Source organism: Athene noctua, chromosome 2 (assembly GCF_965140245.1).
Source record: "Athene noctua chromosome 2, bAthNoc1.hap1.1, whole genome shotgun sequence".
NCBI lineage: Eukaryota > Metazoa > Chordata > Aves > Strigiformes > Strigidae > Athene > Athene noctua.
Genome location: NC_134038.1, coordinates 46,904,609 through 46,917,097, shown reverse-complemented (window position 1 = coordinate 46,917,097; position 12,489 = coordinate 46,904,609). Strand labels below are relative to the sequence as shown.

At 44.6% G+C, this 12,489-nt stretch overlaps 1 protein-coding gene across 3 annotated transcripts in view; it reads left to right on the top strand.

Annotated features, from left to right (window-relative positions):
- Positions 1 to 12,489, top strand: part of MAPRE2 (microtubule associated protein RP/EB family member 2) — a 101,639-nt gene that overhangs the window by 40,996 nt on the left and 48,154 nt on the right. Inside the window, exon 1 of one of the 3 annotated variants that reach the window (XM_074898995.1) lies at positions 963 to 1,183. The exons of 1 other annotated variant lie outside the window; for it this stretch is intronic. In XM_074898995.1, coding sequence (XP_074755096.1) covers positions 1,065 to 1,183 — 119 coding nt within the window. In that variant the 5' untranslated portion in view covers positions 963 to 1,064. Of the gene's footprint in view, positions 1 to 962; positions 1,184 to 12,489 lie in introns of those variants that run through there. One more of the 3 variants, XM_074898996.1, reaches the window with a different exon arrangement.

Here is a 12,489-nt window from a genome sequence, read left to right as displayed (position 1 = left end):
AACAAGAGAAAAAAATAGCATCAATGAACTTAGACCTTCTTATGCTTTTTTTATGATTAAGAGTCCATGATTTCTGACACCCTTGTGTTCTTGTACCATTTGATATTTATGCGCATTTTTGTTAAGAAAGGGCATACCGTATCAACCACAAAACCTGTTCTTGCGAGCTGCGGCCAGGAGAGCTGACAGAATAGGGCTTTGTGCCGTGGAGATGGCCCTCACTCCGGACCCACCAAAACAGAGGGAAGATGATGTGAAGGAGAGCTGGGCGGCGTTTCCCTCTTTGAATTCCACTGCTGCCATCCGGGCATTGTCACAGTCTTGATGGCGGGGGGGGGACTCGTTTCGTGTTCGTGGCAAAAAGCTCAAGCCCCAAATAGCTCCCTCGTGTCAGGGACAGGCGGGTGATGCTGAGGTATCGGAGGGGGAGGCTGATGCTGAGGCGCCGCCGGGCTTTGAGGTCTCGGCTGTTCCTATAAAACCAGGGCGAAATCGTGGCTGCCGTTGCCATAGGGAGAGGTGGGCAGAGGGACGGCGCCGTTTCCCTCCCCCTTCTCCGAGGGAGAAGGACGTGGTTCTGTGCCGACACGCGTGGGGGCGGCGGGGTAACGGTGTGGCCGCCGGTGGCGGCGGGGTGGGGGGGGGTGTGGGTGTTGCGTGGGGCAGCCCCTCGCGCTTTGTCTGCCTGCACCGGGAAAGGCCGCCTCGCCGCTCTGGGCGGCGGATCCCCCCGCACCCCCACACACGTAGGGGGCGAGCGGCTCTTTGTGTGGGGGCGCGGGGCGGGGCGGAGCGGCCCCCCCCCCCCCGCTCTCCTCCCCGGGCGCAGCGGGGCGGCCGCGGCGCGGAGGGAGGCGCGGCAGCGGAGTCGGCCGGTTGCCATGGCGAGGGGCGGTCACGTGGGGTGGTGGCGGCGGGGCTGACGTGCGCGGCGGGGCGGGGCGCGGCGGCGCGGGGCGGGGCGTGGCGAGGCGAGGCGGCGCGGGCGGGCGGCGCGAGTCCGGCTGCCGCCACCTTCCGCACACCAGCAGCGCGCGGGGCTCTGCGGAGCGGCGGGAGCGCCAATGCCCGGACCGACCCAAGCCCTGTCCCCAAATGGCGAGAACAATAACGACATCATCCAGGACAACGGGACCATCATCCCCTTCAGGAAGCACACGGTGCGGGGGGAGCGCTCCTACAGGTACTGCGGCGGCGGCGGGCGGGGGTTGGGGGGGGCTGCAGCGCGGGGGGTGGTTGCATAAGGAGGGCGGGCTGCAGCCCTCCGCCCCGGCCGGCTCCGGCCCCGGCGGGCGGCCAACGGGGGCTGCGGCGTGCAGCGGCGGCCGCATTGTCCGGCGTTTGGTGAATAGGAGGGATGTCGGCGGGGGCTTGCCGGTCCCGGGCGGGAGAAAGGCGGTTAAAAATAATAATAATGAGGAAAAAAAAAAAAAAAAAGGAAAAAAAGGGGAGGAAAAAAAAAGGAAGGAAAGAACGAGCCCCGCGCAGGCAGCCAGCTCCCACTGGAAAGAGCCGCAGCACCTCGCTGCGGATCTCGGAGGCGGCGCCGTGCGGCAGGCGGCGGCCGGCGATGGCGGGGCGCGGGCACCGCACCGGGCATCGCGCACTGCCCTGCGGAGCGGCCGGGGACGGGGCCACAGGCACCTCCCACCCCCCAGCACACCCGTCCGGGGGTGACAGCGACTCCCCATCACCGGGGCGCGGGTGACAGCCCCCCCGGCGCTTGGGTGGGTGCTGTGTGTGGGGGGTACGGACGGCTTCATCCACCCCTGTGGCGGCAGGAGCCAGCCCCATTTTGTATTTATCGGTTTTCACTGGGGGGGGGGCAGGTCCTTTGTCGCAGTTATAGGCATTTTCGATGAATCGCTTGGCATGCGTTGCTGGCAGCGCTTCTGCATTAACATCTCCAACAATATGTTCCGGCAGATAAGCTCATTAAAATTGTTTGCATTGTTTGATAAGGGTCGCGGTGCAGCCCGGAACGCAACTAGTTTTATGTGCTCCTTGCTGCCGACTCGAATGGTAATAATACGGCCGGTAGCTCCCCTTATGTTAATATACAGTTATTTTAAATACTGTCTAGATGACAGCAAGCAATGCCTCTGCAGAGAACACGCCCCTTAAAGCTCGTTTTCAAACACAGGAAATGATGCTGCTTTCAAATATCTGACTAAAGCGACGAGTTGTATGCTCGATTAGATGAAAACAAATGTGGACGACTTGGCTTGTTTGTCGGAAGAAAATGACAGTATTTTTTTCTTCTGCTGAGGAGTAACAGAGCTGCTACCAGCATAGCTGACCATTAATAACCTTAACAGTGAATCTCGTTGTTGATCACACGCTGATGGGTGATCGTGAAATGCATCGGAGATCCAAGTGTGTGGTTTGTTTGAATACCCCAAAATTTAATCTGTCGCTGAATCTACTGGCATTTACTGTAATGAAGCCCCCATGCATGCGTTTAGCACAAAGTAGCAAAATTGCTTTTGTAAAAACCTATTTCCACTTGCAGAATGATCGGATCTCTCACTACCTATATCTAAATTCCAGCTGAGCAGTACAAGATTCTATTTTAGAGGAAAGCTCTATTTCCATCATGCACCTAAGCAGAAATATGAAATAGATTTGAAATGAATTATCATTCCGCTATCTTTAGTTATTCTGATGTGTCATGGGTGCTGCTGATTGCTATCTCGCTGCTTGCCTTCAGAAGGGTTCTTTGGAACTGTTGAATGGGGTTCTCCATTATCCTTTTGGTTTGTATGTGATTTTCCGCAGCCATCAACAAGTCAGTTTTCTCGTCCTTCTGCCTGTCGTGTCATACATTGAACTATGTCTTGAAAAGACATTTTGCGAGGCTGCTGTGTTAAGCACATGATGACAGAAATAATTCTATTGCCCAATTTTCCGGAAGCTGTGAAGTTATTCTGCATCTGAATAGCCTTTCATCCAGAGAAGTATTCCTTAGTCTTGTAATGATTTGTATGCATATCTAGAGCAATATAAATGGTTGCAGAACTACTAATGCTAGCATTGCACATTTTTTTGAGGCAGTAAATAAATAATCCAGCTCAGTATGTTTCAGAAATAAACCTTTAACGTAGAGATCAAAATTTCCACTGGGGAATCCTATTTAGGTTCTCACTGCCTTGTGGAAACCTCCCTTGATCTGCAGGGTCATCGCACCCATATCTGTTGATTTCCCCCTTTCGCTGGGGTTGGAGAATGCTACTTAATTTGTTTTCGTTTGTAGCTCAACTTTATGAAGCAAACATAAATCATAACAGAAAGGAAACTTTAAAGAAAATACATGAAGGCTGTGGTGAAACTTCTTGATACTGGAAAAGAACAGGCTTTTACCTTCCATGAAAACCTTCAGTAGCTAGACTAGTCTGGTCCTTGCTAAGTTTGAGTTGCAGCAGCAGATCACTAAATATAACAGATTACTACCATCCGTATTGTGCATGCTACCATGCTGGACTGTTGGTACCATGCTGACTTTGAAGTAGACTTACAGAGCAGCCTGTACAACTTCACTGTATGACACATCAAGTCACTATGATTCTAATTGTCAGGCTCATTTGTTCCATCTGTGTCTAGAAATATGGAATAAATATGTCATTAAATACAGCCTGGAGCATGACATTACATCAGCAGGTGTACAGGTCTAGAAGTACATACTTTGCTCACAATACACTCCTGCATACTGCAGCTTTGCTCTTAAGTTAAACTGCATCTACCATATGTGTAGAGGTTCAAGTATTTGCCTTTCACTTCTCTCTCCTGTAATATCTGAAATGCTTTCTTATTTTATTTCTTTTAACATGCTCTGCTTCATAAATATTTCAAAACAGAAGTGGTGTTTGATCAGAATAAGTTTGTGTTTACCAGTTTAGATACTCAGACCTAAAAAAAAAAAAGCTTTACTGTTTCAAATACCAGCTCCTAGCAAAGATTTGATATCCGACTCCTTAAGTAGATTTTAAAAGAGCTGAAGTTTATACTGTTTTACAGACTAAGAAGATGACATGGAAGGCGTTGCCCTCAGCTATCCACTGAGTTAAGGATGCAGCAGGGAATTGAACCTATACCACATGAGTCCCAACCATGTGCTCAGTATGCAAAGCCACAAATAGTTTTCCCAAGTCTTCCAAAGGACATGTTATATTTTGCAGACTGGGACATACAGGCCCAAGGTGTTAAGTTTCTCATCCAGTCTTACTTAGCTGGTAAATGGAAACCAAGGACTTTGGCATAAAATTTAGTCACAGGCAGATGTTACCTATCAGAGTAAATAACTGTAATCAATCTGTATTTCTCTAGTGAAATTCTGTTTCAGGTGCTCCAGATCAGGAGACTGACCTTAAAACTTGTTTGGAACTGAGGTGTTCTTTTGTTGGTCCAAAATAGATTTGGGCTTATTTCTGAGAACGGCATTACATTTAATTATAGTTTTACTTGTATGTTCAAAGAAGACTGAAAAAATTCAATGAGAAACCAAATCAACAGCTGTGTGGAGAATTTTTTTTAAACAGGGCATGTCTGCAGTGCTTTTTTGCCAGACTCCAGGCATCTTGTGTGCTTAATCAGCTAATTATATTTTTAAAAGCTAGCTGTACAAAGGGTTTGAATATTTCAGGTTTAAATGGCATACCTAGCCTAAACCACTCCACTCTAAAAGGGACAAACTGTTGTACCCTCCTTTGCAGAACACCATGCCTAACTCTTGGTTTATCTGAGTGCTGCTAGAAAAATGGTTTTCTGGTCCTTCATACACTGGCTATATGTAGTTTTGTACTCAGAACTTTCACAAAGTGGGGAAAGGGGGGCTAACTTCCTGATTATTTTTCTTCAAATCACTAAGCTAAAAGAAGATAAAACAAAAAAAACCTCTTTCCTGTCTATGAGTGTACCTTTCTAATGGTATCTTATTTAAATACTTGGTGTTCCTAAGCGTCGTCTTCCTTTTAGAAATCATTGTTTAAGCCGCTGATGCACGATGGTCCTGTGTATAACAATAAAAGCTGGACGGAAGAGGCGATTTCCTCACCCACAGCTGAAATAAACTGTGTTGGAGAGTGTATCTGGCCATCTTTTACTGCAGTATGAGCTGATACCTTCCACAATGAAAGTTGGGATTTATGTTATAGCAAAATCTGTTTTGGTCTTTGCCTTCTCAATTCCCGATGAATTGCCGGACACAGGCTGGCCCCGCACGACAGAGAGCATCCTTCCCTCTGCAGGATGTGCCACTGTCTCTGGGCAGCTCTGCGCCTTCTATGTGTGTGCAGCTTTCCTCAGGGTACAAAGGGAGACTTACTGCTTTGCCTTACTTCAGGCAGAAGGCATTTCTTGCTCTAAAATTGGGTTTCCCTTGAAATTGAAATTTTCCATTGAAAACCAAGCAGGTAATTCCACTGAAGTAAAAAGGACCATTTGTGTCAAGAAAATTAATATATTAAGGCCTGAACTTGCAGAGAACTGGGAAGACAATACAGAGTAAAAGTAGTGGGTTGTCTTCTCACTTTGTAATACGCATGGGGATGACTGTTTTCATTCTCTGGAACTGTAACTGCTAGCCAAGGCAAATGCTATTAAATATATTCGTAACCAAAACATTATTTTCAAGAGTGTTTGCTCTTGGCCTAACTGCTCCTATTGCAGGGTATAAGAATTTTGCCCTGGATTTCACTGGAAGCAGGAGAAAGGCAACAATAAATGTTTGTTTTTTAAAGACAAAAACTGTAAATCACGGCCCATAAATTTGGCTTGAGCTTTTCTAAAAGCGGTATTTGTGATAACCCTCTTATCTGTCAAGCATTTGGATTGCAACAGGATAGATATTAGCTATCCAAGAGAAGACTGTCCTGATGACTTACACTGGCTAGTAGCTGCTGGCTCTAAGAGGTACCATGCAGAAATCTTCCCTTGGTTCCTCTAAGCTTAGCCATCCTCTATTTTTTCTTCTTTCACTTTCATAAAGCTGGCTGCCTCTGCTGCTCTTTAATCTTGTTTTCCAGTTAGGGAGTACTCTGCCTAAGGAGAACTGTTTAGGTGAGTGTCTTCTCCTGGGCAGGTTTAGCTCTCAAAGTACAGGGTAAAACTGTCTTAAGATAACTGGGAATCACATGTGAGTGCATGTATGCATCTACGAGGGTTATGAGGATGAGTCTGCTCAACGCTGCATTGGTAGTTTGAAGCCTAGATAGTCCGTGCCTGCATTATTGGACTATCTCTCTTGACCTGGATTTAGGTCTTCCTTGACGGAAATATCTTTACAGTGTGTTGGGAGTTGAGGGTATTTGTTAAAATCAGGGGCTGAGAGAGAGGTAATTTGGGCGGGGGAGCAGAAAACAACACTTCACAGACAACCCAGTTTGTGTAAGGAAATGAAAGTAACTTTCAGACAGCACCATCCTCTCAGCTTTCACCCAGGCGCTCTCACCAAAAAGGTCTGAATGCACCTAATTTGCACCCAGCCTCCATAGCTTTCAGAAACATCCTGTAGGTGGGAGGCTGCATTCTGGTTTTTGTTGCATGGTGTGGTTTTTTTTAAACTACCTTGTTGAGCTGCATAGCAACAGCAGTATGTTTCTGGCTTACTAACAAAAAAAGGAGCAAGTTTAGGATATGCAAGAACTGAACCTGATGCTGTCACTTTTAGATATAGACATTTTGGCTTTTGCCTGGTTTCTTTCATCTAGCCTCCCTGGAACACAGGCACTGAAAAATATGCTGCATTGTGAAAGAAGGTGCTTTGGAGGTGGGGTGGTGGACCAAGAGAGTGGTTAAAGCTAATTCTTTGCATTTTTCCTTTGCTGCACAAATGGCTAGTTTGAGGGAGATGCAGCTTCCTCATGACAAGCAAACTGGACCACAGGAACGTTCTCCCAAGTGACATACCTGGACTGACCTTTTGGCATATAAAACTTCTTTTGGGAGACAGTAAGAAAAAATAAGTGTCATAGGTTTACACTGCCAGCCTTGTCATTTGAACGAGTGACTTATTTTTAAAAATAATATCTTCAGAGGTTCCAGGGTTTGGGGGGGAGGTTAGTTTAATTTGACAGTCTTCTCTCCTTCCTTATGCCCAAAGCTAATTATAGCAAAGGCTTGGTAAGGAAGAAGATAAATTGTGTGCCAGCTTTTCATTTTGGAGATGCAACTTTCAGCCTTTGTTTGATAATTGAAAACGAGTGGTCTCGCCACATCTGTTCTCAATCACACAAACCACTGAGCGGGATGGCATGAAGGCTGTAGCGCGGAGTAAGTGCGGTGGTGGCGGCAGCGAGGCTCGCGCTGCACCAGGGCAGCGTTTGGATACTTGCGTCCTCCTCGCTCCCTGAATCCTGACCTCCGGCTAGCGGCACCGATTGCTTGCTTCCAGTATCGGTCCTAGGGAACGTAAATGGAAAACATCCGTGTTTCTTCTGTGAATGGTGTTAGCTGAGCACTCTGTAGCTGTTTGGATCTTGCTCAGATCTCTGCTGCCTGACTCACCGATAAAGCATCTTCTTCATATTGTTTCATTATAATTAGGTGGGAGGGGAAAGGGAATATCAGCTATAAAAGTTTACTGAACATGCATTTAACTGTTGGGGTTTTAAAAAAACAGTGGTTTTTTAATCTTTAACACAATTGTGTTGTCTTCATGCTATCACATATTTAATTTAAAATGAAAATCTTGCTTGTAATATTTTGACAGAAGTTTTTCTATTTTTCTGATGGTATACTAAGTTATTAAATATTTGATAGAGAAGGCTCTCTATACTTAAAGCACAGCCTTAAATGGCTCAGCTTAACTACTCTGAAATGATTTCTTTTTTACCATAGAGCCCCATGTTTAGTGAAGGGTACTTTTGTGTTAAATCTGGGTTTTTTGCAATGCCATCCAAACAGGAAATGTAAACATTCATCAGTGAGTCAAGACGTAAGGATGTAGCTTCCATAGGAAATCCTACAACTGTGCCAAATCATTCTGCCTGGAGAGGAATATGCCATGCAGGTTGTGGTCTTGATCTTCTGGTCTTGTGTATGGCTGCCTCCATTGCTTGCTCATGTTGACTGGGGGAGGGAAGGGGTGTGAAAATATGGGTGAGGTGACGGAAGATGTAGCCTGTGAATCTGGGTCCTGTATGGGTGGAGGGAGCAAGGACAGAAATACTGGTGTGAGCTTGTGTGAATTAAACAGAAGGTTAGTGGCCTGGAACAATATTTAAACAAGCTATGCAAACTGAAAAATTCTCAGTTTAGATTTTGGGATTTCTTCTGTGTAAAATGGGCCCTTCTCCAGTGTAGCAGTTGACAGAGTAAAAGAATAGTTTTGCTCTAATGATAGAGTGTAAAGCAATGCTGTGTGTCCCGTTTTTCCATGTGGTTTTGTGTATTGTTTCAGAAGTTTAATTTTCAATATTATGTTTCTTGGCAATTTGGAATCCTGAGAGCTAGTTGGGGAGATCCATGGGCTTCAGTTCTACCTGTTGGGAGAAACTCAGTGGATATCCCCCCTACAGCAGGGTTGCTTAGTACCATACAGATTTCCTACTCAAGCAGCTGTAATTATTCAGAGATACACATGAATGCAAATTCTTGCCTGTCACTCTGGAATGCAGTGTTGATGCTCAGAAGGGCTTGCTGGCAATACGTATTAAACAATTTTGGGGGGGAATTAAAATTCATTTTAGGCAAATTTTACATGGTTGTTATGCTTCACTTCTTAAGGTTATTATCTGTAGAGCTAGTCCAGTAATATCATGAACAGGAAGCACTGAAATATTTGAAGTGGAATATGCATTTGCTTTGCTTATGGATTCAGTGTTATACAAATCATAGCTTATTAAAATAACTACAGAATCTGTGAGTAATTGTTTGTATGGAAGTGGAGTACATAACCCAGTGATATGAAAGTCCCATGGGAGCTTTCATATACAGACAGACTCTGGTGTGTAGGAGTGCTGAGAACATGGAAGCACTGAAATCATAATTGGTTGAATAGAATAGATATATTTTCCTAGAAGGACAGCATTCATATGTAAATAGCCATTCTGTTGGAAACCTTGTTGTGCAGAATGGTGTTAATTACATTTTACTGCATTATTGTTTGGGGTCCCTATCACTTCTTGCCCATAATAATGTTTCAAAGTTATGAAAGATGTAGATTCTGAATCAGGATCTGAAAACACCATTTTTAGTCAACATGTTCATGTGTCAATTGTCAGACTCAAGGAGGCATAAGGAGTATTTTTTTTTTTCCCCTTTAATAAATATTTCTGCCTGCAGAGGTTTGGCTTTCCAATGTACATTTTTAATCTGTGGTCCCCAAGTGTGAAATGAGTTTCACAGCAATGGGGATGCTGTAGATTAGCAATTGCCTTGTCTCTTAAGCAGCTCTATTTTTAATATGGTGAGGGTTGGTTTTTTTTCCACTACCACCTTGAGCTCCCCCCTCTAATTGTTCCTGAAGCTCTATACAATATGGACATGGTGGTGCTGGTGAACAAGATGAACATGAGTCAGCAGCGCACTCTTACAGGGAAGGAGGCCAATCCCATGCTGGGCTGCATTCGCAGGCATGTAGCCAGCAGCTCCAGGGAAGTGATTGTTCCCCTCTGGTGCTTCTGAGACCACATCTCACATACTGTATCTGAATTTGGCCTCTCCAATTTGAGATAGACAGTGACATACTGAAGTGAGTGGGGCAGAAGGCCACCAGGATGCTGGAAGCCATGTGAGCTGGGTTTGGTCAGCCTGGAGAAGAGAGAGGGCTCAGGAGAGGCAACAATCTTATTTTGGTTGTCTAATGGAGGGAGAAGTAGAGAAGGTGAATGCAGACTCTTCTCTGAGGTGTACAGGGAGAGGATGAGAGGCACTGGCAGTCAGCAGCTGCAACAGTAGAAATGGCTTTAGGTACTAGGAGAAAAATTTTCACAGTGGGGACAGTCAAACACTGAAAGAGGTTACCTGGAGAGGCTGTGGAATACATTCCTTGGAGAGACTTAAAACTCAGCTAGATAGGATGGTTGGCAGCCTTCTCTTGCTGGCTCTGCTGTGAATGGGAGGTTGGAGTGGGTATCTCTGGAGTTCCCTGCCTACCAGAGTCACTTCATGATCCTATTCTGTAACTCTAGTAGGCATAAACAGCTCTTGAGTTCAAAACACAACCCACAAAACACAGTCATGAAATCAGAAGGTTTAAAAGTGGAAGGAATATCATATGGCAACAAATTTAGTACTGCCACCAAGGTGAAATTATCCTATCATCAAAGATTTCAAATGGAAAAGAAAAATGTGTGTATGCAGCCTCAGTTCAACTGCATCAATTTCAACTGTTTTCTAGCTTAATTCTTGCAAAACCTGTACTTCTGCTGCTGCTGCAGGGTATTAATTACTTCATATTGCATTCTATAAGTCATTGGGAGCAACTTCTGCAATTTAGTGCCCAGGGATGACCAAAAATTCGTAAACACACAGTAGAGCAAAAGTATAGTTTTGCTTTGTCATGAAATTAATTATGTACATTGCAATTAAAGATTATGTCTTGAAGTTAAAAGCTGATAGATGACTCCCTCTGCTTTTAAGGAATTGTGTATTTTTTCATGCAGAAAATATTACATTATTGATAAATTCAATCTGCAGAAAATGTTTTAGCTATGAGCACAGCTCTTAAACTGTGTCAGATGTGTGCTTAGTTTGATGTGCTTTTACCGGGAGTGGTGCAGAACTGTTCTGTCGCATGTCCTACAGCAACACTGAGAAGATTGAAGAAACTAAATATTCACATTGCAACACAGGTTATTAGCTTCCTAACTGTACTTATATGTAGTCAAAGGTAACTCAAGAAATAAACTTTTTTTTTGGCCTTGTTTATTGTTGGAGTTGAACTTGGTAGTGTCACTGTTTGCCAGCTAGAAGCAATACACTTTAGGAATTGACCTCAAGATATTCCACGAAAGGAGGCCAAATCCTATTAAACAGTACATCTATGCTTCCCTTAGCTTAAGGTACAAGGCTTTACTGGGGCTCGTAGATAAAGACTGTTGTAACTGCCAGTAATTCTGTTCTTACAATCGCAGTTGCGTCAATGCAGTAAGTACCATCTAAAGAACATTATTTGGGAAAACAAAGCTTTGGGGATTTCCCCCTTTAGATAGGCAGGAGACATTAAAAGCTAAAATCTAAAAGAAAATGCCGACTTCACAGACCTTCAAAGACCAACATGGTTGAAAAAATGGGGTTTGGGGAATCTTTCAACAATGGTAAAATAGGTTTGTGGCTACTGGCACACAGCAAGAATAATACATTACATAAATCACAGATGGTTGAGCTAGTGTGTTCCTACAGGGCAATTTACTCTGTGAAGGATTAGTGAGTTCTAGTTTTAGTTGTTTCAAAATTAATTTAGCAGTTAAGCAATTGTACTTAGAAGTTCAGCCCTGTTCTATAGAGTCCTTCGTAGGATTAATTCTTAAGTGCAATCTTTTACTGGTAATATCTTGAGCACCAGAACAATTTCAGAGTGTTTCCTTGTCTGTTATAGTATTAACTCATGAGAATGAGGGAAGAGGCCAAGTTACTTTGGTATCCAAGCCCAAAATTAAGTGTCATGGCTGGTAGTGTTAACACTTGAAAGTGTATAATATTAACACAATTTGTATAAGCCAAAGACAGGGTTATTCATTTGGGCCTATTTCAACAACATCGGAGATGTCAGAACACTGAGATTTTCTAATTACTATTATTTTTAGTTTAGCTTTTACCAGTGGTGGAGAGAGAAGTTGAACGCAGAGCCTAGTAAAAACCTACATAATGTGTTGGCCCAGTGGTCTGCAGAGGCAGTGATGCAGGGGATTTATATATGTCTCAGGTCACAGATGTCTGCTGAAGTTTGGTCCTAGAAACCTGCCTGCTGAGTGCCCTGCATAGCTGGCAGAAAGCCTGGCACTTCTGCGTTGAACCTCAAATGACAGCAGAGCTGTGGTAGCAGTGGGAACCCTGGAAAACAGTACTAGAGCTTAGTATTTTGTTACAGAAATACACAGCCACGTTTTAGAGAGTGATGCACCAGTGAAGGCAGACAGCATGGTTGCCAGCACTGGTTCATCTGTTGTCACATGCTTGTTTACAACTGCAGGGTAAAGGTGCCTTAAAATAAATGTTGTCTTATACCCCTGCTTGGTGTCATCACCTTCCTGCCACAATGACTCGTTCAGGGATGGAGCGTGGCTGCCTGCCTGGCAGCTCTGTGGCTCTGTTTTGCAGGTTGTTCTCTGGCACCTTTGCCCGTGGTTCCTGGGACAGTTGCACAGGCGGTTGCCATGCTGTTTCTTATACTTTCCTGAGTGTTGCTCCAGGCACCTCCAAGAGTAGCAATTTAGAAGGCCCCTTTGAAAGAGTCTTGTTTCCTGTGGTAACAGGGAGTTGGACTGAATGATCCTTGGTTGGTGTCTTCCAAGGAAGTCAGAGTATTCTGTGATCCTAGCATACATGTAT